A 27,714-nucleotide genomic window follows, 5' to 3' on the forward strand; every position below is an offset into this window, starting at 1 on the left:
CCCGGACTTCGAGCCGTGGAACGGGGGACAGAGCTGCGGAGCCGGCACCCGCCATGCGCCTCAACAGCTCTGAGCCCGGCACCCCGCGGCCGCGCTCGGGGCTGGAGGCGGCGCTCCTGGCCCCGGGCTTCGGCAACGGTTCAGACAACGCGTCGGAGAACATCCTGGCCGCGCCCAGCAGCGACCTGGACGTGAACACCGACATCTACTCCAAGGTGCTGGTGACGGCCGTGTACCTGGCGCTCTTCGTGGTGGGCACGGTGGGCAACGCGGTGACAGCGTTCACGCTGGCGCACAAGAAGTCGCTGCAGCACCTGCAGAGCACGGTGCACTACCACCTGGGCAGCCTGGCGCTGTCCGACCTGCTCATCCTGCTGCTGGCCATGCCCGTGGAGCTGTACAACTTCATCTGGGTGCACCACCCCTGGGCCTTCGGCGACGCCATCTGCCGCGGCTACTACTTCCTGCGCGACGCCTGCACCTACGCCACGGCCCTCAACGTGGCCAGCCTGAGCGTGGAGCGCTACCTGGCCATCTGCCACCCTTTCAAGGCCAAGACCCTCATGTCCCGCAGCCGCACCAAGAAGTTCATCAGTGCTATCTGGCTGGCCTCGGGCCTGCTGGCGGTACCCATGCTGTTCACCATGGGCCAGCAGAACCGCAGCGCCGACGGCCAGCACCCCGGCGGCCTGGTGTGCACGCCCACCGTCCGCACTGCCACCGTCAAGGCTGTCATACAGGTGAGCGGCCTCTTCCAGGGGGGAGAAGGGCCCACTGGGCGCCAGGCTGGGGTCTCTGGAGGAGGCAGCAGTAGCCATCCGTCCCGGGGAGCCTCGGCTCTCCCCTTTCCCACACCCCAAAATTAGTTTCCAGTGGGGGTACCCTGTGGGTACGGGAGTGGAGAGCTGAGCAAGTCTGGCCCGGGGAGGCTGGGAAGGGAGGGCCCGGTGGGGGAGGCGGACACCCTTCCTCCCACCCCTCACTCCGGCGCGGCCAGGCCCAGCCCCACCCTCGCCTTCTATGCAGGGGGCTGGAGACCCTGCCAGTGACCTCCCTGGGGTCTGTGGATGGACCTCAGGTGTCTCCAAATTCCTAAAGAGCTAATGGAGACTGGCACGAGCTGGCGCCAGCCTCTTTCAAGGAAGGGTCCCTTTCGTCTGCTTCTCAGCAGGCTTTGTGCCCCCAGGAGGTTACCACCCCGTCCCCTGCAGAGATGCCCCAAAGCGGCCCCTCAGGCCACTGGGCTGCCCCGCCTCGGCACAAGCCTGTGTCAGAGCTGAAGCCAGTGCCATCTTGGGCTGGTCCCCAGTTAGCCTCAGTTTCCCCATCTGCAAAATGGGGTAGTCATGGCTCTCAGAGGGCGAGCATTGGGGCACCCTGGTGGGAAGGGCTGGCATGGGCCGTGGCACGTGCAAGCACTCACCGGGGACGGCTGTGGCTGGTGGTGGTGGTGGTGGTGATTTCTCTGCCGGGGAGAGAGGCAGAAGGGTGTCCACAGGGGAGGTCGGGGCAGACACGACACTGAATGGCATCTGGGCCCTCGGACCCGGGTAGCCTTGGAGTTTGGGGTTCCCTCCATCCCAGGGCGGGCTGCGGAAGGCCGGGGAGAGAAGGGTCTGAGCAGGGTCTCTCTGCCGAGCCAGAGGGGCCAGGGCAGCCCCAGCACCAGCCCCCTCCCTGCAGAACTTCCGTGGCGGCCTCGGGAGCCGGCGTGTGGCCGTGTGCCTGGCAGGGATACGGCAGTGCCAGGGAGGGCACCGCCTGCCCCTGTGACCCCCTGGGCCCTGGGTGACCCTCCACCAACCACCGCCGAGGCGGGCCGTGGGGGCAGAACGAGACTCCTGTCCCCCGCCGTGTGTGCAGCCTGTGGCTACAGGTGTCCCCGTGAGGAGGCCCCTCCCGAGCAGCCGCGAGGGGGTGAGTCAGAGCCCTGCTCTCCAGGGAGATTCCTGCCCTTCGCCAGGGCAGACGCAACGGGCGGAGTGTGGGAAACAGACTGGGGAATCTTCGCCTCCTCCGAGGCTCATTCTCTTGCCTCAAGCTCCTGTCTTTGATGGGCTTTGCCCAGGGGCTCTGGTTGAGGGGCCTGGGGGCAGCAGCCCCTGGTCAGATCACCACTAGGGGTCCGTGCGCCCGGTGCCCACCTGGAGATGCTGCACTCGGCCCCCGCCCGTCCTGCCCCCCAGGCCTGGGCACGAGCAGCGTGGCCTTTCGGAATCATTGCAAACAGACGCAGTGGAGGGAGAGAGGACAGCCCGGCCCCAGCCCTCCAAAATGTCCCCCTGTCCTGTGGACCCTCTGCTAGGCACTCAGAATTGGACACCCACACGACAGGGCTCGGTCCCAGAGTGCCGTGTGCCTGGTCCCGCTGCCAGGTGCTGACCCCCCAGACACCTGTGCAGCGTTGGCCCTGGGCAGGTGTCGCTGACCAAACATTCTCCGGCTTCCTTAGGGCCCCTGGACAGCGTGGTCCCCATTTGTCTTTAAGGGGCTCAGCCGTGTGCTTGGGAGTGACTGATGACAAGGCCACTCTCCCGTCCGAAGCTAGTGGCTGTGCCCAGGCTCCACAGGTCCCGCACACCAGCTGCTCTGTGCCCGTGCCAGGAGCGTCCCTTACAGGAGAGGCTGGGCCTGCCCCCACCCCACCCGCTGCCATCGTAGGAGGGTTTCCAGGGTGGGGGGTTGTGTGGTCCCCGTGTGGGCCGCTGGGCTGTCTGGCAGATCCAGGCAAATGTCCGCAGTTTCCAAACTGTGGCCCGAGCAGAGCTGGACGTTGGTCCTCGTGCCCCTCTCCTTGACCACATTTGGAAGGTCGAGGCATTGGCCAATCAAAACGGCCCCTCTTCCCAAAACAGGTTGGCCTTCCCAGCCCCCCTGTCCCCGTGGGGCCTGCCAGCCTCCACAGCAGTGAGACTCTGACCTGGGCACTTGCCAACAGAATCGGGCTTAGAAAGGAGGTGGTTTGGTGGTAAAATTGGTGCAACTTTGAGCACTGCCAGGCAGCGGCTGGCACGTACCCAGGGCCAGCAGGGTGACTGAGGGGAGGAGCCAGGCTCAGAGGCCTTCAGGGTGCCCTGGGGCTCCCCAGGACTGCCCCACTCTGACCCCCACACGTGGCCTGCCCACGTGGACCGGCCCTGAATCTCGCGTGGCCCCCTGCAGCCCAGGCCCGGCCTCCTGCTTTGACCACAGGCGAGACGAGGTCCCACTGGCACAGACTGTGTGTCAGCAGGGTCCCGTGTTCACTGCCCCGGGAGTGTGTGCACGCACACGCGTGTGTGTGCAGGGCACTGATAGGGACAGAGGCCTGGGGCACTTGGGCGTCCGGCTCGGATCTGACTAAGGTGGCCATGTCCTTCGGAACGGTTTTCAGAGACCCCTCCACGGCACGCACCACAGCAAGCCCTGCCGGCATCACCAGGCGTGAGTCCATTAGGTCTGCCATTAGCGGCCGCCAAGGGCCCTTTCATCACATCTCATTAGTGCCGTTGTCCACGGCAGAGGGAACTCGATCCCGGGCTCAGCCTGCCGCCTTGTCCCTTGTTGTTCGGAAAACCTCTTCTGTGTTTAGTGCTCCGAGCTGACCCCAGGGGCCCGGCCTCCCTCCCGGGGGAGGGGAGCACCGAGGAGCCCTCTCTGGCCCCGCTGCGTGCCGGGAGCTGGCCCCACACACCCCTGCCCGGAGCCCACGGCAGATGGGTCTCAAGGTGACGTCGTGGACACCCAGGCCGTCAAGGGCCGGCAGATTCCAGGAGGGAGAGGCAGCCGGGACCTGTTTCCACAGGGAAGAAAGTCGGTTCCGTGCGCTCAGGCCTGGACGGTGCCCTGCAGCTCCCCAGCGGCTGCTCTGCGGGGGGCACCTTGTTCTCCGAAATACACAGAAATACACACGGGCTGTTTGGAGGCCCAGGAGTGTGACGTCTCCCGCTCACTCCCAGTGCTTCGGGGGAGGGGAGAGTGTGGCCGCTCCGAGGAGAGCGCGTGGGGACCATCGGGTGGACCAAGGTGCTGGGGACCCGCAGACCTGGCCCGAGGGCCGGGGTTCTGGGTGTTCTCCCCACAACCTGTCTGCGGTTCGGAACTTTTCCAAGTTGGGAGGTTGCAAAAGGAGTTCTGTACGGGTCCCACAGGGACAGAGACTGTGGCAAGGAGGGGCGGGCAGCGGACCCCCAGGACGGTGCCGGACACGTAACCGCAGTTCTCGCGTCTGCAGCTCAGGGGGTGGAGTGGGTTGGCACGAGGGAAGGGGTCACGCACTGAAGGGGTCTGGGGAAGGGGACACAGGAGGGCTGCGGGTGAGACAAGCTCGGCCTGGAGGCGACACTGCGTATTAGCAATGCTGTTTGTGTGTGTTTGAAAACTTTGTAATTACGAGTTTGCAAAAGGCCGGGAGGCCGTGTGTAGGCAGGACGGAGTCGGCTTGTGAAACCTGCCTTCAGACTGCGGCTCCGAGGCCCTGGCGTGAGGGAGGGCCTGGCCTGTGCCCCGGGGCCGGGCAAGAGACCACAGGGTGAGGACACACAGACGGACCCTGGGCTGGACAGGGACGGAGCCTGGAGGTGCCCCCGGCCAGGGACGCCCAGTCCGACCCTCTGCTGCTTCCCGAGGGTGCGTGTCAGGCTCTCAGGGGAGACGGGCGAGTGAGGGGGCACGAGGGCCGGAGCTGCCCACAACTGGCTCAGACCCAGCCTGGAGTCCCGGAGGAGTGATATCCCCTGGCCCCTGCATCCCCAGCTCTGCATTGGGACCCAGATGTCAGCTCTCCCAGCCGTCCTGCACTCAGACTGACGGCCGACATGTCTCTCCAAGGACACGGCGTGTGCAGAGGCCCCGTCCGCAGCTCTGCGGGTGCTGAGGGGCTGCGGGGCTGCAGCTGCCCTGTGCCGGCCGAGCACCCCATGTGCAGGTCACCCGGGCTAGGCCTCGTGACCCCTTCCACAGGAGGTCGCCCAGCGGCAGTGAGGCCCCCGGGCTGGTGAGACTTCAGGGGGCAGGGGAGGCAGTGAGGCCCCCGGGCTGGGCGGAGCCTCGGCAGGCGCAGGGCCGGCATTGGGCCGGGTGCAAATGTCGACCTGGTTTCCCTCAAGCGTAGAGATAAAGTCCCGTCTGGTCATCTAGTAGTTTGTGTTTTTTTCTCAAACTTTCCTTTTTTAAAACATTGTGGTGAAGTACCCGTGACATAAAATGTGCCGTCGTAACCGTTTGCTTGGGCGGAGTTCCGTGTTGTCAACCACCCTCCCGTGGCACCTCTGTCACCACCAGCCAGAACGTTCTGGTCTCCCCACAATGAAGCTCCGTCCCCACTAGACACCCCGCCCAGCCCCGTGACCTCTCTTCCACTTCCCTCCCGGTGAGTCGGTGACTCACACCCGAGGAATCCCACGTCACAGACTGAGACAAGCCAGACTCTGGGGCGACCGTGGCTGGCCACACGCTGTTCTGGGGGTGCCGAGCGCAGGACGGGAAGCAGCGGGGCACCGGGCACCCTGGGGTGACGGAATGTTCTGCGTTGGGCTGTGGCTGTGGTGGGGGTCACACAGCCAAATATTCGTCAAAACCCTGGGACTGAGGACAAGGGCTGTTCCGGCACCTGTGAGTCCGTCTCAGTGAGTCTGTGGCCAGCAGAGTGGCAGAGAGCTCCGCGGCCCCGTCCCCCAACAGCTGCGCTGGGTGACGAGGTCCCCTCCCCGATGAGCCTTTGCGCCCCTCAAGGTCCTGCTGCCCTAAGCAGCCAAGAAGGGCTCAAAGGCCCAAACGGACAAGGCACCCTGGGAGCTCCCGGCCGCTCTCACCAGCACAGTGGGACATGGGGTCCTGGTTCTTGGCACCCGGAGGGGACGGTGTTCCTGGGGCCACGCTGTAGGGTCTGCCTGCCCCAGAGACCCCGCTGCTCCCCAGTGTCCCCCAGGGTCCCACTCTGCTGCGGCCAGAGAGGGTGCGCTGCGCTCCTTCAAGGCCCAGCTTCACGCTGGCTACTGGACCCTAGGCAAGAAGAGCAATCTTCTGTGCCTCAGTTTCCCCAGCAGCCAACTGGAGATGAGGGTTCCTCTGTGGTTTAGTGAGTCAACACAATAAAGCACTTGGGACCATGCCTGGGGCCTGGTAAGGGCTCGGGCACTGACACACTGGTTTGCATTGCTAATGCAAACGACATGAGTTCCGTCGTCCACACGCGTGCACCCTGCAGGGTCCTGCGGGGACCCCCAGCCTCGCTCCCACGCCGATTAGGTCTGGGAGCCACAGGCCCTGGTCGGCGTGTGTGCACCGCCTTCGAGAAGCACTGGCGGCCTGGGGGCCGCACCTGAGCCAGGCCTCTGCAGCAGCCCTGCTGGGGGAATTCTCCTCTGAGCGTATGGGATGACATCCTTGCCTTCCTCCCTACCTTCCTCCTTCCTTCCTTCCTTCGTTCTTTGTTCGCTCACCAAGCACCTGCCACGTGCCAGGCACAGAGGGGACATTAGTGAACAAAACTGGCCAGAGTTTCTGCCCCCGTGGAGCTCACGTCCCGCCGGAGAAGACAGGAAATAAGCAAAATAAATAGGGACAACATGTGAACAGTAGATAGTGACAAGTGCAGGGGCCAGGGGTGCAGGTCGGGAAGGTCCCTCGGAGATGGCAGGGGCACCTGGGCAGGTGTTGGGAAGATGGAGGGATGGGCCCGGAGCGGAGCGGGCGCAGGGCAGGGCGGCGGCGCCGGCAGATGACGTAACCACGCCGCGCCTTCCGTCCGGAAGACCTGAGTAGCCCCGGGGGTCCGAGCAGAGCCCCGACGTGGCTCCTGGGCCCGGGGGATGGTGAGGAAGCTGCTGCCACATCCCAGGTGAGTGACCAAGGTGGCCTAGACCAGGTGGGGGTGGGGAGGCAGCAAAAAAGTGGTTGGGCACTAATATAGATACACATTTTTCTTTGTTTTAATTTAATTTTATTTTTCCATTTACATGCAGTAAGAGTCACTGTTTTGCTTATGTCTCTGAGCTTTGACTGATGCAGTCACGTAAGCCCCATGGGAGGAGACACAGCCCAGTCCCGCCACCCCCAGCGTCACCCTGCTGCCCTGGGGCCCCCACGCCGGCCCCCAGCAACTGCCGACTGGTTCTCCTTCCCTGCAGCCCCACCCCTCCAGGGTGTCACTCGGGCGGCCGTCTGGGATGCAGCCCCCGGGTCAGACCCCTCGTTGACACATGAACTCAAGGCTCCCTCTGGCACCGGCACCAGCCGTTGGTGCCTTTTGCTGGGGAGGAGGAGTCCGTGGGGTGAAGGCGCCACATCTCGTTCTCCGTTTGCCCATCGAGAGACACTGGGGATGTTCCCGGGTTTGGCCGATATTCACATGCAGGATTCTGTGTGAAAATACATTTCCACGTCTCAGGAGTCGGACGGCTGGGCCGCACAGAGGGTGTACGTGTCACTGTGCAGGGGACGCCAGCGTTTCCAAGGTGAAAATCCTGTTTCCCTTGGACTATCCACTTGGAACGTCCCCAGCAATGTAAAGATACTTGTCACTGTGTCCTGGCCAGCACTGGTATCGGCACATTCTGGTTTTGGTTTGTTTTCATTTCCCCACTGGAATGGGTTTGCAGTGGTAACTTGCGGCTTCAATTTGCATTTCCCAGTGACTCACGACGTTAGGCATCTTTTCCTGTGCTGATCTGACATCTGTACTTCTTTGGCAAAGCGTCTATTCCAGTTGCTCATTTCTAAAGTTGGGTGGTTGTTTCCTTATGATTGAGTCTTGAGCGGTTCCAAGTATATTCTGCGTGCAAGTCCTTCGTCATGCGTGTGATTTGCAGATATTTTCTCCCCATCTGTGGCTCATACTATCGTATTTCTAACATCGGATTTCACAGAGCAAGAGGTCGTCATTTCGATGACGTTCAACATGTCGGAAATCCTTATGGATCGTGCTTTTGTGTCTAAGAGCTCAGTGCCTAATCCGAAGTCAGGAAGATTCTCCTCTGTCATCTTCTAGACGTCTGATTGTTTTAATTGACGTTTGTGCGCCATTTCGAGTTAACTTTTCTGCAGGGCGTGATGTATACGTGCGCGTTTTGTTTTGCACACGGTTAATCCAAATGCTCTTGTGACAAGATGATCTTTTCTCCGTCGAAGGTTCTTTGGGCCTTAGTCGAGTCGAGTCAGCCGACCCTGTCTGTGGGGTCCGTATCCGGGCTCCCATCTGTCCCCGTGATCTGCGTGTCCGGTGTCCACAGTCCCCTGCAGTCTTGATTACCGTAGTGCCACAGTAAGCCTTGCGGGTAGCATGAGTCTTGTGGCTGTACTAGTGTCTTCCAACTTGTCCTGGCTGTTCTAGCTGCTCTACGTTCTACGTGAGTTTTAGAACTGGCTTGTCAGTATCTGCAAAAGCCCTGCTGGGGTTTGACTGGGATTGTGTCAACCTGCAGGGGAGACGTGGCTTCCTGACCTCAGTCCTCCAGTCCGTGAATGCAGGACATCTGTCCGTTCGTTAGGTCTTCTCCGATTTCCTCCGATTTCTTTTATCGGTGGCAGTTCTCAGCAGGCAGATCCTACTCGTATGTTATTAGATTTGTTCCGGAGTATTCATGCGTTGGCTGCTGTCGCACATGGTACCTTTTTCTGAAATTTTCTGTCTCTGATGTTGTTATGGCTCACGTATACAAATGTAATTAGTTTTTGTATATTGATCTTGTATCTTGCAACCGTGATAAACACACTTGTTAATTCTAGACGGTTTTTGTGGGTTCCTTGGGATTCCAGCAGTCAGTGGTGTCGTCTGTGAACACAGGGCTCTTCCTTTCCGCCCTCCCTCGTTTATGTCCTTTCCTTGCTCCGTTGCTCTGGCTGTGACTTGAGCACAGCGATGACCAGGACAGACGTCGTTGCCTTGTTCCTGACCCTGGGGAGAAAGGCTTGTGTCTTTGTAATCGAGTGTGAAGTTTTTAGTCTGAGTTTTTAGTAGAAGCTCTTTATCAAGTTAACACGGTTCCCTTCTGTTCCTAGTTTCCTACGAGTTTTTTCAAGCCATGACTGGATGTTGAATTTTGTGCAGTGATTTTTCTGTGTCTATTAGTATGATCATACGTTTTTTCTTCATGATTCAGTTAATATGGTGAATGATAGTGTTTTTTTGTTGAGGTAAGATGTACTTAACATTTACCACTTTAACCATTTTAAGTGTACAGGTCAGTGGCATTAGGTACATTCACGCTGTCGTGTGACCGTCTCTGCTGGAATCGCCAGCTGCCTCCAATGAGCTCCCAGCGTCGTGGTCTGTGGGCTCAGCCGACCAGCCCGAGCCCCAGGAAGGCCTCTGCAGGCTTCTGAGGACCCCAGACATGCAGGCCCCCCTCCAGGGCTTGCTGTGCAGGTTCAAGCCACTTCCCAGCCCCAGCCCGACCTCTGCCTCCTGCTTGGGTAGCTAGTTCTGCCCAGACCTCGGCCCCTATGTCTCCATCCAGAAAATGCCTCCCAGGCAGGGACGTGGGTGACTATGGGCCCACCTGCGAGTGTCCCTGCAGGGCCACAGTCTGAAGCTTTCCCAGGGTCCAAACACAATCGCCCGACGCGTGATGTGCAGCTTTATAGCTGTTTATGGCAGGAGAGCTAGTCCAGGACCCCAAGGAAGAGTCATCTGCAGGTTTTAAACACTGGCTACTTTCAAAAATATCTGAGGCAGCTTATGATAAAATGCGTTTGCTCAAAGGAATTAGTGGAACAATGTTGCAAGAGAATACATAACAAAGAAACACAGTTATCCTAGAAACACCGAGCCCAAGGCTTTGAGTAAATCTCACACTGAGGCTTATGAAAAAGAGCAACATTGTTTGGACTTAAATATTTTTGGCCCTTGTCTGTTAAAAGGTGAATTTATTATAAATTTCAGTAACTCTCCTTTGACATATTTAAAGGTTAAGAGCATTCTTCAGAGAGTTGTGTGCTCTTAAAACTCAAAAACAGTTCCTCTGTTTAAAATAAAACCACACTCCCAGCCTGTCGAGGTTCAGAGAGTGCTGGGGCTGTTTAGGAATAATTCCTGCTTGGGAGTTACCAAGTTCCAACTGCTCACAGACGCCACTGTCCAGGACATCGTTCCCCAGTTGTCTGCCAGGACCATAAGCCCCCAGCTCCTGAGTGTCGGGGATGGCACGTGGGTCTGGGTCGTGCCAGCGGGAGCAGAGCATCGGGCCGTCCGGCGATCGGCTCCGGAGCTGGCCAGGGGCCGGCCCACTTGTAACCCCGTGGCCGCGGGCTGAGCGCCCGACAGGATGTGCACAGTAGGAAGTGGCTGTCCAGGCCGCTATTTATTGCCTGGTGATGAGGGAGAAGCCGTCGCATCTGGGCCGAACCAATCCCCCAGGGGCCGCCCCCAGGATGGCCAGAGCCAGGCTCACCCCCACCCGGACCCTCAAAGGACGGAAGCTGCAGGCGGGGACAGGGGTCTTTCGGGCCCAGGGGCCTTCCCAGGCAGCCTAAAGCTCCCCTTTCTGGCCTGTCCCCGGCGTGGGGAGCCCCAGGACTGCCCCCCACTGTTCCGCTGCCCTGCTGGGCTGGGGGAGGCAGAGCTGAGCTGGGGAGACACAGTAGGGATTCTCAGGACACAGCTCCAGGCGACCACGCTGGCCACTGGGTGGTCTCCAGGGGTCCTCCCGTCTCAGCAGGTCAGCTTGAGTAGCAGAAGGACAGACGGGGCCACGGGCAAGATCTGTGCCACGGGGCTGCAGCCGCCCATAGGAGGCAGGCGGGGCCCATCCTGAAAGGTGCTGCCGGCCCACTGGCCTGGCACAGGGTCATGGCCCAGAGTCTGCCCAGCTCTAAGGCCCATGTGGCCGAGGTGCACTGTCCCCTCTGGGGACCTGAGCCACCGCCTGGGGCTGGACCGCACTTTGGGATGAGGGGGCAGATTAGGGGTGCTTGGGCCCCAGGCTCAGGGGCCACAGTCCTGGTCGGATCCCACACACACACAGAGGACAGTGGGGGCCTCTGTGCCCTCAGGGGCTGGGAAGGTCGGGGACAAGTGCCAGGCAGCCGGTTGGACACTAGAGCAGTGACGGGTCAGGGAGCGAACCCCACGCTGAAGGAAGCGTTTCTGGAGCAGGAGGGGTCTCTGAGGCCCCCACCCCGCCACGCTGGCCGCAGACTAGCAGCCGGTAATTGCAGGGCACTAGACAAGGGCAACACCCGTGAAACTTCCTGCAGTTAATTTTCCTGACAGCTTGTTTAAAAGGAGCCTGTCTAATGTATTAAAAATACCTACATTTGTGTCAGATCAGCGAGGAGACCGAAGAAAACTCCCAGTTAAAGCCCCCGGGGCAGATATTCGCATCCCGAAAGCTCTAACCCCAGACACCTTTTGTGCTTCTGCCTGTCCTGAGGGCCGCGGAAGTTGGCAGCTTTCAAGCCTTGAACGTTCCGTGAGAAGCCACCACTCGGTGGGATTCCCACGTCGCGCGCAGAGGCGTGGCCACCCAGGCCCGCGGTTTCCAAGCAGCCAGCGCCCTGAATATTCATGTCAGCATTGGACTTGCAAATTCCAAGTGCTCTAAATGTCACACGCTGTGTGAGGGTGTCTTTGGGGAGAAGATGTGTCAGGGAGAGTGCGTCTCGATCGCCCCAATAGAGGAGTGTGCCTGCCCTGGGCGCGCCTCTAAGTCGCGGCCCTGGAGAGGCTGGAATGGCACCGATCAGGGGAGAGGGGCCTCGATCCCGCCCGAAGCAGGCGGTTGACACCACGGGACTGTTGGGCATTTCTGGGGACAGTTGTGTTTTCTCCTGGGCAGGGAGCCGTTGCTGGCAGGTCCCTGTGTGGGAATCCCACAGTCCGTTCCAGCACTCCCGCTCGGAGAAAGTCCTAGAAAGTCGGCTCTGATTGACTGGTCTCACTCCAAGCTGTGTCCCCCGGCAATACTGGGGGCCGTGGGGGTCACTTCTGGGGGGGAGGAGGGAGGGAGAGAGAGACAGAGAGAGACAGAGACAAAGATGGAGGCAGAGACGGGGGACAGGAGGGGACAGACGGAGAAGCAGGGAGGGACGCCAGCCCTGGGGGATGGGCAGCTTCCCCGAGAACAAAGGGGCCTCCACCCACCGTGGTGAGTGAAGGGAAGGGAAGCCGGCCCCCTCCGGCTACCAGCTCCGTGCGAGGCCCCACCCCTGCCTGGTGCTCAGGGGACCACCTGGCCTTCAGGGTCCTCAGCTGAGGGTCAGGGGACAGAGGGACAGGGGGATGTGGGCACCAAGCTGGGCCCCAGCTGCCCCATTCACGGTTATGCAAGTGGCCAAATGGCCACGATCACGGGCTGGCGGAGGAGGTGGGGCCACAGCACCTCCAGGGGCCCTGGCGGGGACAGAACAATTGACGTCCCGTCGCGGCCTCTGCAGTCCGCCGAGCATCTTGCCTGGGTTGCCGCTCAACAACAGCCTGAGCGCTGCCTCCTGGACACACGCCAAGTCTAGCAAATGAGCAATTATCTCTTTGGACGAACACGCCGTGAGGGACGCTGAATCCTCCGGGTGGGGAGGGTGCAGGTGGAGGCCGGGTGGGCGGGGGCTGCAGGGCTCTGGCAGGGGTGCTGTGCCCTCTCTTGCCGCAGCGAGGGTCCCGGAGGAACTGTGAGCCAGGCAGGGCGAGGGCAGGGCGAGGGCAGGGTGACGGCAGGGCAAGGGCAGGGCTCCAGCTGGCAGTCGCTGGTACAGGCTTCTCTGGGGGGTCTGATCTGAATCCCAGCTTTGGGGCCTGTACCAGCCGCTCCCGTCCTTACAAGGACACTGCTCGGAGCCTGCAGTTGCCCTCTGGACGTGCTTACTGCCGTCCCTTGGGGAGACCAGCCTGGAGATTATGAAAGCCGGGTGTGAGCCTGCTGGGAAGTTTGTCCCGAAACACGTCCCTTCCACGCAGGGCCTGAGTCAGCACACCTGGAGCCGGGGCTGCCGTGGACGCAGGTGCCGTGGCCGGGCTGCTCCGCAGGGGCCAGGCAGGAGGGGCAGGCGGGAGGGGCAAGCGAGAGGGGCAGGCGGGAGGGGCACCGCGGGCTCCTCGCCAGCCCTCAGGGGCTGCGCGCCATTCGAGCAGGGTGCTCCTCCCCAAAGAGACACGGAATGACAGATAAGTCAGAAATACACACATCTGCTGTGTAACAAAACAGCCCCAAACTTACTGACTTAAAACGGTAATTATTTATTGCTCGTGATCCTTTGGATGGCCATTTGGGCAGCTCAGCTGGCATCGTCAGGGTGACTCTTGTGGCTTCAGTCATCTGGTGGCTCCACTGGGCCCGGCCCCGCCCTCCCGGAGACCAAGCAGGGCTTCCTCACACGCAGGCAGCCCCGTGTCCGAGCGTGAGGCTGGCGGGGCTGGTGCCTCCAGCCAAGGGGCAGGCGACTGACTCCCCCTCTTTTGTGGGGAGCGGCCAGGGCCCAGGTGAAGGGAGGACACAGGAGGAACGGCCTGGCTCTCCTGGGGACCACCTTGCCCTGGCCAAGGGGCCGGCGGGGTCACAGGGCAGTCGTGTTAATGGGCAGGTCTCGCGTGACCGGCTGCCCCACAGGCCAGGCTACACAGGGAGGTACCCCCGCCTGGGATGACACCCACGGCCAAGGCGCTCATGACAACACAGCCTCTGGTGACCGTGAGGACACGGGCATTGTGGTGCCAGGGGGAGCCGAGTGCCACTTACCGGCATGTGAGGACCACAGAGCATCTGGCCCAGGGACACAGCCTGAACCACGCATGGGTCTCACAGGGAATGGCCACGCTGATCAGATCTGTCCTGGCCCACGGGGGACCCTGACAGCTGTCAGCCATGGGCACGCCCTGTCCCCAGGCCCTGGCACTGCTGTGAATTCCCCCCGTGGGCTCCGTGGTCCGGGAGACCCGGTCTCACCTGGCCCAGCTGGTGGCAAGGATGGCGACAGACTGGCCGGAAGGAGCAGCAGCCTCTGGCGCCGACCGATCCTGGCCTGCTGCCGCGGACGGCACAGTGCAGGCCAGCACCTGGCCACCTGCCAGCGCGCCCCGGCCACCAGCTCTGACCAAGCTGCGGGAGCAGCAACAGCTCGTCCCCAGCGTGTGGGGCTGAGGGTGCCCCGGCGTGTCCGGCGGTGCGCGGCACCTGCCTGCAGGGCAGACCGAGGCATTGCAGCCCGTCCTCCAGTGTCCGGGCTTGGCTGAGGGAGGCTCAGGGACACCTGTTCTGCCGTCCACTCTGCAGACACCGCTGCTCGGACACCTCGCCCGTGCCCGACAGGCAGTCATGGCCAGTGACTGACAGCTCCAGTGGGAATCCGGCCACCGATGCCCCCAGGAAGAGGGGGGTGCGGGACAAGAGGGTCTCCGCTGGGACATTGCCCCGGGGACAAGGACTCAAATCGTCGGATGAAAGGTGTGAGGAGGACTCTGTGAGATCGCTAGCAACGAAGACACGTGCAGGGAAGATGGTTTAACCGCAGGGATTCACTCCCGCGCACGCAGCTGCAGGGGCTGCCACCCACAGCGACCGCAGGTGGACCCGCGAGGGCCAGTTAACACAAGAGCAACCTGCCTGTGCTTCTGCCACGTGCACCCGGCTCGCGGGGCTGTTTTCAACCACGTTGTGGACGATTGAGGGGAAAAGGAGAAAGAAAAGCTTCCTTAGCCTGGGAGACGGCTTCCCTGGGAGTGGCCAGGGGTCTCCCAGGAGCCACATGGGCTACCGTCTGGAGCGCACGGGTCACCCTGGAATCGGGGTCACTGCCTCCCAACAGGAGGGTGGGGGCGGGGTGCTGTCACACTCGCTGACAGGCCTCCGGCTCCTCCCTTTCCTGCTCCGTGGCGCCGGGAGCAGGCTCGGGCTGGGGGCACACGCCTTGCCCAGGGGTTATTCAAGCTGGTCACAGTTTCTCCCGGAAAGATGGAGCTGCGATGTGTGTGCCCAAGCATGTCCCAGGGTCATGAGCACAGGCTTCCAGGAGGGGACGGCAAACGGCGGCTGTGGCCAAATCCAGCCCCCATGGTCATAAAAAAAGCCTTTTTGGCGCACAGCCGGCCTGTTCAACACGCTGGCGGAGTTCTGGCTGCAGCGGCCAAGCCGAGTAGCTGTGCAAGAGTCCACCTGGCGAGAAAAGCAGAATCACTCGCTCTCCGGCCCTTTACAGAAAACACCTGCCAACCTGTCCCAGGACATGTGTCCGGAGGTGGGACGCTGGCGCGGGTGTCTGCAGGGCTCCCTCTGCCGGGGTTGAGGGCCCGCTGGCCACGGCCACACCTCTGCTCGCGGTCAGGCTTCCTGGCTTTGTGTGAGCACCCTGGGCCTCTCGTGCCCACTCCCGCGAGGGGCCGGGTGCTGGGCACAGGGGCGGCTGGAGCCAGGGCCCTCCGTGGACCCGGCCCCACAACAGGGCTGGGGGAGGCCCAGAGAGGGGCCGGCCCTGCAGGGAGCCGCATCCTCTGCCCACCCTTTCCCATGCCTGCCCCCCCACCCGCCCCGTGTGTGCCCCAGTGCAGACACGTCCTGGCCCTCCCTGGCCCCTGCCCGGCTCGGCCCTCCTGCAGAGCGTCCCAAATGCAGACGTGGCTGCAGCCGCCACCCGCTTCACCTCCCCCGCCGTGTCCGGGCCCTGGCGATCTGCTCGCACCGCCCTGCGCCGCTGTCTCACGCCCTCCCCCCTGCTCTCCCAGCCACGGCCTCGGCACTTGAGTCTCTGCGTAAAGCTCCCCCATCCCGCGAGCACCCCGTCCCCAGGCTGGGCCTTGTGCTCCTCGGGTCCTGTCACAGCTGTCCCCTCACGGCCTGTCCCTCTGCTCCCCCGCTCACCCCGTCGTGGGAGAGCACCTTGCAGGTGTCAGGTGTCCAACAACCGCTTGCAAGGGTCGGACACCGTAGGCCTGGGGTGCGGGGTGCAGGTGGAGGGTCCTGGAGGGTGCAGGGTGGGCTGAGTGGACCCAGGGAGCGGGGCAGACAAGGCCAGTGCAGCCAGAGTTCTGGAACATTCCAAGACCAGATGGGGAACTACTCCTTGCTCAGGCCTGCAGTCGGGGTCTGTGTCCCAGCCGCGAGTGGTAGTGGCCCCAGCCTGGTTTCCTGAAACTGCCTCTGTTGCCAGGGAGCTCCGGCAGGAGGATCAGCCAGGCTGATGAGCCATGAGTGACAGGGCAGGGAGGTCTCGCGGTGCCTGAGAGCCGCAGCCTTGGCTCCTGAGTGAGGGGCCCCCCGCCCCAGCCAATCAGCCCCCTCCGGCTCCCGGCTCGGAATGTCAACACCTCCTGAGGGGACCCTGTGCCTCGGCCACGCCTGGTTGGGTGGGTGGTCCCTGCGCAGCCGCCCTCCTGCCCACGGGGCTCACGCTGGTCCTGCTCCAGCCATGGGCGGCCCTTGGGCAGGACCAGGCTCAGGGTCTCGGGCCAAGATCTCGGGGCAGACCGGCCCATCCCCCCTTGCACAGGGAGCAAACAGGTCCCCTGTGAGGAGGACACGCCGAGGTCACTCGGCAAAACCGAAAGCCTGGCCTGCCTCACTCCTCACCCCAGCCTCTAGCGACAGAGGAAACCCAGGGCTCCCGACGCCCACGGCACGGCCTCGCACGCGGTGCCAACACGGAGCAGAACGGCCAAGCTGCTCGCGGTCCTCGAGAGGGCCCCGCGTGGCTGTGCTGTCCTCGGAGGACTTGCTCTTGCTCACAGCCACCAGGCGAGGCACACGCATGTGTCACAGGCCCCCTCCCAGCCAGGGTGGCCAGTGTGGGAGGAGGCGCCAGCCCAGTTGGCCCCCCCAGCCTTCCGCCCCCATGCCGGCCACGCCCGAAGCCTCTTCCCATGAGGGGCACACGCGGCTCTGTGCCCACCGTAACCGGATTCACGGGAAGAGGGCAAAGCATGATTCTACTGAGCGGCCCCGAGACGCTGAGTGGAGCCAGATGTCCACGGCGAAGCACTGTGACCAGCTCTGCCAGGGGAGGGCAATTAGACACCGGCAGGGACAGGATGTTCACCGAACTGCCCACACAGTTATGTGGCAAGAAAACACACTGGAAATTGCAGGGCTGCCGGCAGCTGCCGGCGATGGTGAGAACCAGAGAGCAGGTGAGGGGCGCCCTGCACGCCCAGCCCCGGCACCAGCTCCACCCGGGCGGGTGCAGCCAGCGCTTTCTACATGCGCCTTCTGAAATACAGAGCTAAGTGCTGCTTGGGACAGGGGCACCCCAGCAGCACCGCCTGTCCCCCGCCGGCAGCCTCACCTCCCTGGTCACAGCGGGGGGCTTTGCACGGCCTGGAAACCCACTGCAGTGTCCACACATCCAGGGTTTTTCCAGCTCGGAGCAGGAGCGCGTTTGGACGGTGTGGCTGAGGTTCCAAAGCGCTCTGTGCTAAGTGAGTTGGCCCCACTTCTAATCCTTCAGAGTCAAATTAGTGCCCTGCGTCTTAGCAAAATGCAAACAAAAGGCTTAGCAAAGCTGATTAAATTGGCTCATGTCTCAGTCGGGTGAGCAGCAGCCGGCACTCAAACCGGGAGCCGCTGGGCAGGACGCTTCTCTACAAGGAAAGGCTCAAGCCCAGGGCAGCCCCCCGTGGGCTGTTCTCTGTGTCCAGGACGTGAAGGTCAGGAGGCCACCAAGGCTGTGTCCTGCTCAGATTCCCTGGGGCACAGGAGGGGCTGAGACCCAGCCGCAACCCACCCACCTGCTTGGTGTCTGCGCCGCCCACCCTCGCCGAGGGTTTTAAAGCCCCATTTGTTGCCACTGAGCCGGCACCCACTGATTTGAACATTCCAGTAGGCGTTCAGGCGAGGAGTGTTTGAAAACACGGCAAGCAGACGTGTAGCCACCGCCCCTGAGTGCCAGCTGCCGCCTGCACACGGCTGCAGGTCACTGTGAGAGGTGCCCCCATTACCCAAAGCACCGGCCGCCCCAGATGCTGCCCTCAGAGTGGGGTGCCCACCCACAGTCTGGGGGCATCCCGCCGAGCCCAGGAAGCACCCCACCCTGCAGGCCACGCCCAGCGCGGGGGAAGGCGGTGGCTTGGGGAGTCCTCCGTCCTTTTTCCTAATCCGATTGGGGCCCTCTGGGCTGACCTCTGGTCTCCCAGCAGCCGGGCTGGTGCCAGTCCTGCAGCACCGCCGGGCTCTGACAGGATGCGGCTCCTCGGGCCTCCGCTGTGCCAAGTGCTCGCGCAGACAGTGGCCTCCACGGCTCCAGCAGGCGGGAGGGGAGGCTTCCGCCCGCCACGGTGGAGGGCTGCCGGCCGCACGGCCGAGGGGAGGGCAGCGCCTCCTGCCGAGGTTACAGCTGGCTCACCTGCCCACCTCCGAGAAGGGTCTGGACTCGGGCTGGAGTGCTCCTGGAAGGGCCCCTGACCCCAGCTGGCTTGGGGGTCCCCACGCCAGCCCCCTGCCCAGCCCACATCCCTGCCAGTCAGGGAGCCCCTCCAGCGGTGGCTGGTGCTGTCCGTGGTGCTGAACTCACGAGGATCCCTGCGGCTCAGGCATTCTCTCGACTCCAACACCATTAACTCTGGTCCAGACCCCCCGGCCCCCCAGAAATTCCAAACCAGAATTTCCCCTTCAGGGACCAGGTGGAGGAGAAGGAACTAAAGGAAGGCACAAGATGGAGCCGTGGACAGAGGCTCAGTCCCTGAGAGCTCACCAGGGAGCGTGGGCTTTGGATGATACGCTCGCAAAACTTGGCCTTGACCCACAGAAAGCATCCCCTCTGGGAAGCAGGGGTGAGTCACTGCCAAGCTCTGCCAGCGAGGACCAGGGACCAGGGCCACATGCCCTCGCCCGGCTTGTGGTCCACGCCCAGCAGCTGCTGGTCCACCCTTCTGTTCTCCTTGTACAGACGGCCCAGGGCGTGGGCCACACACGAGCACTCCGGCTGCGGGGTCAGACCCTGGGACTCGTGGCTCGGCCAGGGTCTCTCCCGTAACATGAGGATAATGGTGGTTTCTTCTCACAGACCGGACACGGGTGTCACCAAGGTGCACACGGAGTGCTGAGCTCCTGTGAGGGACACGGAGCAGTTACTAAAGGTGCCATGTCAACAAGAAAGTGGCAGTTAGAGGGATTCAAAATATTAATTTTTACATAAAGCCCAAATATGCATATAAGCGCTGTCTGGCGGTGGCGTGACAGCTTTGTGACAGCCAAGGACTTGCCGGACGCTGCCCTGTCCATCTTGTCCCCTCCCTGTCGTGGATTCGCAGACACCAAGATGACTCCGTGGCCCCTGCGGGTCGAGTGCCCCATCCTCCCCCTGGTCCTCCACATGAAGGCCCAGAAACGTGGGCCGTTCTGAGAAGAGGTGCAGGGGCCAGAGCTCACGGCCCTCCGAGGCACCTGCTGGGCCTCTCCTCGGGCCAGGTCTGCGGTCACTGCTGACCACAGAGCAGCGTGCCACTCGGTGTTGTGTCTTGTGTCCAGGCTCTTGTCCACTGTGGATCATGCATCCCAGCGGGGCAGAGTCCCACGGCCCTGGTTTCCAGAACCCAGCAGCATCTAGAGCCGTGCTGAGGACATGCCACCTGCTCCTTCGGTGCCTGGGGCGAGGTGCCCATGTGCAGACAGGGGACTGAGGGACAGCACGGTTTGCCCACAGTTCTTCGCCGGTTGCAGGCCAGTGAGGTGGCCTTGGTGGTGCCCGTCACAGGACGCATCCACAGGAGAGGCAAACCAAATGCGTCTACTCGTTTCTATTTTATTTTTGTACAGGGAGCTCATCTGTGGGGCTCTAACCCCAAGAGGACAGGCTGGGAGAACCTCCAGCTGCCCCGCCCCCCGAGTCAGTCTGGGGCTCCTCCCCAGAGCCGTGCCAGGCACCCCGTCGAGCATCTCCACGGCTGCGCGGAGCAGGTGTGACTCACCAACCCACCTGAGCAGGGGCACCTGAGCTGTCCTGGAAGTTTTGCTATTTCAGACAAGGCTGTGCTGGGACCCTGCTGCACAGCGTTTCTGGAGTTAGTGACGTCATCGTTCTGGCCGCGGCAGGGGTGGAGGCAGGACGGGGTCCAGAGAGCCCCCAGAGTGTGCTCTGGTGTCCAGCTGGGTCTGGGGCTCCCCATCTGGAGTGAGGCCAGGAGGTCAGGGGTTCGCCCCTGGCCTGGGCCGGGTGGGCTGCTCTCCGCTGTGGGGGCGCGGCAGTCCCTGCCAGCCCGGCCGGCCCAGCGCACAGCGGTCGCACGTCGGGAGGGTTTGGGCAGGAGGCCCCTTCTCTGCCGCCCCCTCAGCAGCTGTCTCACAAAGCCCCTGGGCTTGCAAACATCCTGAGCAATATTTTGTACCTTCCCACGCACCGCAGGCGGCTTGCTGAGCCGTGAAGCCGCGTGTGGGTCCACGGCTCTGTCTTTCTCTGAACACAATGGGATTAATTAGAGAGAAAAAGTCCCGCACAAACAAGCCACGTTCCTCAGGGGAAGCCGGAACAGGCTGACAGCACCCTGCCCGGGGCCGAGGGGCCGAGGCCGCTGTCTGCAGCTGTGTCAGGTGCCCCTGCCGGCCAGGTGCACCCCAGCTGTGTGCAGGCTGCGCCTCATTGCGGCTGCCGCTAAACACATCTCTGTTTACGCTTCACCCCACCTCCTCCGCCCACACAGTTTCCAAGGCCAGAGGGCAGAGGCCAGGCCGCCTGAGCCCCTCCCACGGGCCACCCCGCCAGCCGTGGGCCTGGAGTGGCCTCTCTCAGCTTCCACGCCGAGCCCCGCCCCCACCCAACTCACCCCTTAGCCCACCCCCCAAAACACTAGTCCAGTGTGCACATGAGTGCCACGGTGCTCTGGACACCAGGGTGGCACCTTCAGGGCCCCTCTGTTAGAAATGACGCTGAGGCGGGGGCCACTGGGGAGCTGCCCCAGGCCACCGCCAGCCGTGGGGCAAGCCGGGCTCGGGGTCCACACGCCAGCCTCAGGCTGCTTCCCGGAGGCCCTGCCTGTCGCCAGCAATTTCCAGCTCATGCTAGAACCCCCCGGGGCTGGGGCCAAGAGGGGGGTCTGGCAGCCAGGGTGGCACAGGTGGCAGGAGACACTGCAGGAGCACGGGTGCCCATAGGGACCGCCATGTCCTGACATCGCTGTCCTCCAGGTCCTCTGCTCCAGGAGGTCCCACCAACCCAACTCACAGAGCCCAGGGCTGCCAAGCACCCAGCCAGCCCCAGGGCAGGGGCCCCCGCAGGCCTTGTTGGTGCCCTCGCCAGCCACAGAGGTCCGGCTTCCCGTCCAGTCCCCCCGCTGTCCAGAGCCGCTCCCAGACGGCCTGCCGCCCTCTGACCCAGATGCCGTCCAGTCGCAGACGGGGTTTCGTCTGACCGGGCATCCTGTCTGTCCATCCACCCATCCGGCCAAACTGTTCTCAACAAAGTGACCGTCCGTGCGTTCCAGTGGCTGGGGAGGCCGACGCGTGGTCCGTCAAGCCTCCTGTCCGGAACCTTCCTAGCTATTCTGAGATTATTTTTTCCATTTAAGTTATAGAATCAGTGTGTCGGTGCAATTAGCTGTGTGGTTTGCAGGGAGTGGATGTACAGAATATGCGGGATGTGAGCGAGTCCTGCCCAGGGAGGGGCCTGTTCTTCCCCACAGCCAAGCCGGCTCCCACCTCCCAAGGGACGTGGCCCCTTTCCCGGCGAGCTCGCGCCTACAGTGTGCCTTCCCCTTTCCTTGTCGTGGGGAAGTGGGGGTGCAGGACAGGAGAGGGGTGCAGGGAGCCTGGGCAGGAGAAGCCACACCCCGAGAGTCGAGTGTGCACCCCTGCACCCCACCTCCTGCTCTGCCTTGGTCTCCAGGACAGACGGGTCTGGGGAGCCCAGGAAGGCGGCCCTCCCTCTGCAAGGCAGCGCTGGCCCTGCACCTCTGTCCCCAGACTTCGCAGCCCAGTGGCGGCCTCTGGTCAAGGGGGGCCTGCAGGGCAGGGGCTGCTTGCACTCCACCCAGGAACCCCAGGACCAAGGGCCCAGACTGCTCCAGTGGGGACAGCTGCTGGGGCCAGACCCTCCACCCCACTGCCCTCCGGCCCCCACCAGCCCCCAGAGGTAGCTATTTTTGCTGCCTGGGCTCTGCAAGGTATTTTAAATGTTTTGACATTTAAAATCTGTGTTGGATACACTGGTTCTGTTTAAATCATACCCAGGCTGCGGTGACTCACGGGGAATTGGTTTGTCTCCTGAGACTGGGCTGGGCCACCAGTGCCCCCAGCAACCCGGGCGCGTGCGGGGCCTTCTCACCTGCCTCTTGGACCTCGCCAGCCCCTGCCATCCTGCGGGGGCTGGGCTTCAAATGAAAAAGCAACAGAAAACCGGGGGGGGTGGGATGGGTGCCAGGCTCCAGACCCCCTCGGGGAGGGAGGGACGGACCTGCCGCCCACCTGGGGCCAGCGGCTGCGGTGCCGGGCGTGCCGGGTGCTGGGCTGGCGAGTGCGGAAACGCCGCCTCCTGGGGGCGGGGCCCCTCAGTCTGTCTGCAGAACTCTGTTCACACTGAACTGGGAGTAAACTGAGGCCACCTCCCCCCAGCGGCCTCCCAGGCCTGAGTGGAGCCTGGAGCTGCCGTGGGAGGGGCAGGGTCTCTGGAGGGACCTTGGCCAGTGCCCAGAACAGGCCCCGGGAGGTGGTTCCGGCCACCTCCAGCACCTCTTGGTGGTTGCCCCATGTCTGGCAGTGCCCCCTTAGCAGGGTTTGGCTGACTGTCCTCGGCAGGGCTGCGGTGACAAGTGCCCGCTGCAGGGCACAGCCTCTGCTCGGGCACCCTGGGCGGTGGCAGAGCCCAGGAGCTCAGGAGCAGTGACCGTTTCCCAGCATGACCAGGAGCCTCGTGGGGTCTGAGGCTCACAGGGACGGAGGCAGCCTCTGCCACTGGGGGTCCTGCAGCCCCACTTGCTGCCACTGGGCAGCGTCCTCTGACCTGTGCCGTCCCTGTCCTGGGCAGCAGTGCTGCTAGGAAGGGCCCCCACCAACTGCCGGGTACCTGCAGAGGCAAAGCCACGGCCTGGTGTCCCCGCGGGAGCCGGGCCTGGGCTCAGACAGGCCAGGTTCAAAGCCAGGTCCAGCCACTTCTGAGCCGGCGTCTTTGGGCGAGACCTGCAGCCTCTCTGAGACTCAGTTTCCCCAGACGCAGGACGGACATGATGGCCCAGCCTTGCAGGTTGGCGTGGAAATTAGAGGCAGGGCCCAGGTGCTAACCAAAGGGGCCACACGCTTTTCCATGTTCCAAGGGGGTGGGCAGGAGAAGGGTCCGCGTGTGCTGTCTGCGTCCAGGCTGGGAGGCCCTGGGTGGGCTGGGGGGACGCCCAGGTGACACAGCCACACTCGGGGGCGGCTGTCGTGGATGCGGCGTGTCCACACCTGAGAACGCAGAGCTTTGCCCTTTGCCACAGCCCGGACACCCCGAGTCCGTGTTCCCTGCTGTCCCAGGCGGGACCCCAACGCAGGGGCTCACCAAGGTGGCAGAGACGCCACCAACCTCTTCCCAGCTGGGGGTCGGGGGTAAGGGCACGCTGCAAGCCAGGCTTGGAGATGGGCGGCCGGGGGCGGCCCGATCTGGGCAGCCTGGACAGGACATGCCCTTCTGAGCTTGTGCTGACCTGGGAGCCCCGCAGTCCGGGCCCTAAACCCAGCCGGGGCGGCAGGCGCCCAGGGGCAGGCGGGCGGGTGCTGTCTCCTGCGGCCGGGTCTGACGCCCCCTTCCTCTCTGCAGGTCAACACCTTCATGTCCTTCTTGCTCCCCATGGTGGTCATCTCCGTCCTGAACACTGTCATTGCCAACAAGCTGACCGTCATGGTCCGCCAGGCGGCCGAGCAGGGCCAGGTGTGCACGGTCGGGGGCCCGCAGGGCACGTTCAGCATGTCCATCGAGCCCGGCAGGGTCCAGGCCCTGCGGCACGGCGTCCGGGTCTTACGTACGTAACCTCCGGGCCCCTGGGGGTGGGCGGGGCCCAGGGTCAGCAAAGGCTGCAACTCCCCAAACCAGAGCGAATTTGAAGACAGCGGAACGGTGCGGTCGGGCCCAGAGCCCGGGTCCCAGCCGCCGCGCTGCCCGCCGGGGCCTCCCAGGCAAGCCCTGTACCGCTGGGCGCTGCGACCTTGTGCTTGGAGGGAGTTTTCCCAAGTGTCCTTTTGGGGTTTTTTTGTTTAATTGTGGTAAAATACACATAGCATGAAGTGTGCTGTCTTGGCGTGTGTAAGGGCACAGGTCACTGGCACTAATCTCGTTGGCATCATGTCAGCCATCTCTGCCACCGTCCCCAGCGTGTTTCCGCCTTGCTGGCCCCCGGCCGTCCCCGCTAGACGCTAGCTCCCCAGCCTCCCAGCCCCCGGCCCCCACCGTCCCACTGTCTGTCTCCTCCAGGGACCTCCTGTTCGTGGAGTCACACGGCCTTTGTCCTTTCCTGTCTGGCTATTTCGCTTACGCTGTCCTCAGGGTCCAGCCATGCTGTAGCGTGTGCCGGAGGCCCCCCCCTCCCCCTGTAAGGCTGTGATGTTCCCTTGTGCGTCTGTCCCACATTTGCTCACCCGCTCGCCCCTCGACGGGCACCGAGGCTGTGGGTGATGCTGCTGCACACCTGGCTGTGCAGACTCTCCACGAACCTGCTCGATGCTTCTGTGCACGTGCCCGGAACTGGAGTTGCTGGATCATAGGGGATTCCATGTTTGATTGTGTGAAGAAATGCCACCCTGTGTTCCATGGTGGCCGCACCGCTGTACGTCCCACCGACGGCACCAGGGGTCCGGTTCCTCCACACCCCACGCCCTCGCCAGCCCTGGCCTTTGCGGCCACCCTGATGGATGGACGGGGTGTCCCACTGGGGTTTGATGTCTCCCATGATTAATGAGGTTGAACATCTTTCCCTGTGCTTGAGGGCTATTTATATCTTCTTCGGAGAAATGTATATTTAAGCCCTTTGCCCGTGTTTGAATTGGATTGTTTGTTTTTATTTTGTTGGGTTTTAGGAGTTCTCTATGTACCCTTTGTGCCAACCCCTTGTCAGATAGGGGATTTGCAAATATTTTCTCCCTCTCTGTGAGTTGACTCAGCCTGCTAATTACATCCTTTGGGCCAGGCGCGGTGGCTCACGCCTGTAGTCCTGGCACTCTGGGAGGCCGAGGCGAGCGGATCGCTTGAGCCCAGGGGTTTGAGGTTGTAGTGAGCTATGATGACACCACAGCACTCTAGCCCAGGTGACAGAGCGAGACTCTGTCTCAAAAACAAAAATGTTCTTTGATACACAGAAGTTTTTAATTTTTATGTAGTTCAATTTATCTTTGTGTGTGTGTGTGTGTGTGTGTGTGACCTGGGCTTTTGATGTCATCCCCAAGAAATCATTGCCAAATTCAATGGCGTGAGGTTTTTATTTTATGTTTTCTTCTAGGAGTTTCAGAGAGTCGGTCGAATGTTCAGGTCTTTCTCCCGCTGTGGGGGGTTAGGTCAGGGCCCAGCGCCGCGCTCTTGCGAGCGGGCATCCAGTCTTCCCAGCAGCCCTTGTCAGAGACGGTTCCCCCAGTGAGCGGCCTCGGGCGCCAGGGGCGTTTCTGGGGTCTGTGTCCTGCTCTGCTGGTCCGCACACCTGTCTCTGGCAGGTGCCACACGGTCACGGCCACTGCGTGTTGAGCTCTGCAGTCGGGATGTGTGAGACCTCCGACTTCACACTTCCTGACGAGATTGTTTTAGCTGTTCAAGATCCTTTGAGCTTCCCTGTGAATTTTAGGATGGAGTTTTCTATTTCCACGAAAGCCGTCCCTGGGATTTGATCGGGGTGTATTGAACCTGTGCTCGCTTTGGGTAGTGCTGACACCGAAACCATACAGAGTCTTGTGATCCACGAAGTGGGATGTCTCCCTGTGTCTCCCTGAGCCTGTGTCTCTCTGTCTCTGAGCCTGTGTCTCTCTGTCTCTGAGCCCGTGTCTCCCTGAGCCCATGTCTCTCTGTCTCTGAGCCCATGTCTCCGTGAGCCCGAGTCTCTCTGTCACTGAGCCCATGTCTCCCTGTGTCTCCCTGAGCCCGAGTCTCTCTGTCACTGAGCCTCTGTCTCCCTGTGTCTCCCTGAGCCCCTGTCTCTCTGTCTCTGAGCCCCTGTCTCCCTGTGTCTCCCTGAGCCCGTGTCTCTCTGTCTCTGAGCCCGTGTCTCTCTGTCTCTGAGCCTGTGTCTCTGTGTCGCAGGCGCCGTGGTCATTGCCTTCGTGGTCTGCTGGCTGCCCTACCACGTGCGGCGCCTCATGTTCTGCTACATTTCAGATGAGCAGTGGACTCCGTGAGTGCCGGGAGGCTGGCCCTGGGCTGAGCCCCAGAACGGGAGGCTGGGGCAGGGGGTGCTGCTGGGAGCGGGAGCAGGGCCAGGGTTCGGTGGGTCCCCTGCGGCCCCCTCAAGCATCCGTGAGGCTGTTGGGCAGTGGCTGTGCCCTGACGGGGCCCCAGGGAGGGCTGTGGAGGGACAGGTCGGGCAGGTGCCCTGTAGGACAAGCTGGAACAGGACAGGAAAATCGGTGCTGAGGGACCCGGTGCCCAAGGCGGCTTCCCTGAGGCCCCAGAGAGACGGGGGCGGCTCCACTGGGAGATGGGGGGCTCTGCTCAGTCCGTGGCAGTTGTCGGGGCCCCAAGGCCACCCCAGGCTGGACTCCCAGGACTCAGCCTGGAGTCACACTCAGGGCTGTGATCTGCTACAGCAAAAGGGCACACGGCAAAGTCCGCAAAGGGGAAACGCCTGGGGCAAAGTCGGGGGCAGACCAGACGCGGGTCCCAGAGCCCCTCCCGGGGGCATCTCACGGGACGATGCGGGGGCTGGTCACGGGGCCACCCACTGCCCGTGCACCACAAGTCCAGGCTCCCGGCAGGGAGAGCAGGTGTCCAGCACAAACTCTGCCAGGGCTGCCAGATCCAGGGTGACGGGTCCCCCAGGGTGACAGGTCCCCATAGTGACACGTAGCCAGAGAAGACACAAGAAGCAGAGCACAGCCCGAAGGAAAGGCTTCTGAAACTTGGGGCTGCCCCGTGGGGAACGGAGCTGCCCGGCAGGAGAGCGAGACCCCATGGCTGGCGGGGAGCAGGCTGGGATTGGGCGCACGGCCGTCTGGGAGGCTGGGGGGCTTGAGCCCTGGCTGCTCTGTTAGGCAGGGGACCAGCAAGCCCTCCACCCTCGGATGCCCAGGACCCTAGAGACAGTCACGTGGCTGCCGGGAGAGGCGGGGCCGGGCAGGGCAGGGAGGGCACAGAAGGCTGGTGCTCGCAAGAACTTCTAACTCCACGGGAGAAGCCGGACCCTGGAATTCATCATGAAATATCCATGTAAAAGCTTCACACACAGTTTTAATTAGTGCCCAGGCCACCACTGCTGGCCACCCTCAGCCTCGGCCGTCACTCTGGGGTCCCTGCCTCGGGTCCCTGCGAGTCCTGCCCGGGCCCGGCAGGGTCTGAGCGCCTCCCCTCCCCGCAGGTTCCTGTATGACTTCTACCACTACTTCTACATGCTGACCAACACGCTCTTCTACGTCAGCTCCACCATCAACCCCATCCTGTACAACCTCGTCTCCGCCAACTTCCGCCAGATCTTCCTGTCCACGCTGGCCTGCCTCTGCCCCCTGTGGCGGCGCAGGAGGAGGCGGCCGGCGTTCCCAAGGAAGGCCAACAGCGTGTCCAGCAACCACACCTTCTCCAGCACCACCACCCGGGAGACGCTGCACTAGGGCCTGCGCCCACGCCCAGGGCAGCCCGGCCTCGGTGGGGTCCGCCAGACACCAGCTGGGGCCGTGGCCCGAGGCCTGGGTCCCCACACCTCGCCCCAGAGGCCCCTTTCTCTCC

At 62.7% G+C, this 27,714-nt stretch overlaps 1 protein-coding gene across 1 annotated transcript; it reads left to right on the forward strand.

Annotated features, from left to right (window-relative positions):
* Positions 1-53: 53 nt before the first annotated feature.
* Positions 54-27,599, forward strand: NTSR1 (neurotensin receptor 1). Its single transcript, XM_045529330.1, has 4 exons — positions 54-740; positions 23,620-23,821; positions 26,080-26,170; positions 27,350-27,599. Exons 1-4 carry the CDS (start codon positions 54-56, stop codon positions 27,597-27,599), a joined length of 1,230 nt encoding a protein of 409 aa, XP_045385286.1.
* Positions 27,600-27,714: the final 115 nt, after the last annotated feature.

The sequence above is a fragment of the Lemur catta genome, chromosome 17 (assembly GCF_020740605.2).
Source record: "Lemur catta isolate mLemCat1 chromosome 17, mLemCat1.pri, whole genome shotgun sequence".
In the NCBI taxonomy this organism is placed as follows: Eukaryota; Metazoa; Chordata; class Mammalia; order Primates; family Lemuridae; genus Lemur; species Lemur catta.

Bases quoted from the DNA above. Each gene is read 5' to 3' on its own strand.
- NTSR1 (XM_045529330.1), top strand. From the start codon at position 54: ATGCGCCTCAACAGCTCTGAGCCCGGCACCCCGCGGCCGCGCTCGGGG. The intron at 741-23,619 runs GTGAGCGGCCTC...TCCTCTCTGCAG, and splicing joins CCGTCAAGGCTGTCATACAG to GTCAACACCTTCATGTCCTT. The intron at 23,822-26,079 runs GTACGTAACCTC...TCTGTGTCGCAG, and splicing joins GCACGGCGTCCGGGTCTTAC to GCGCCGTGGTCATTGCCTTC.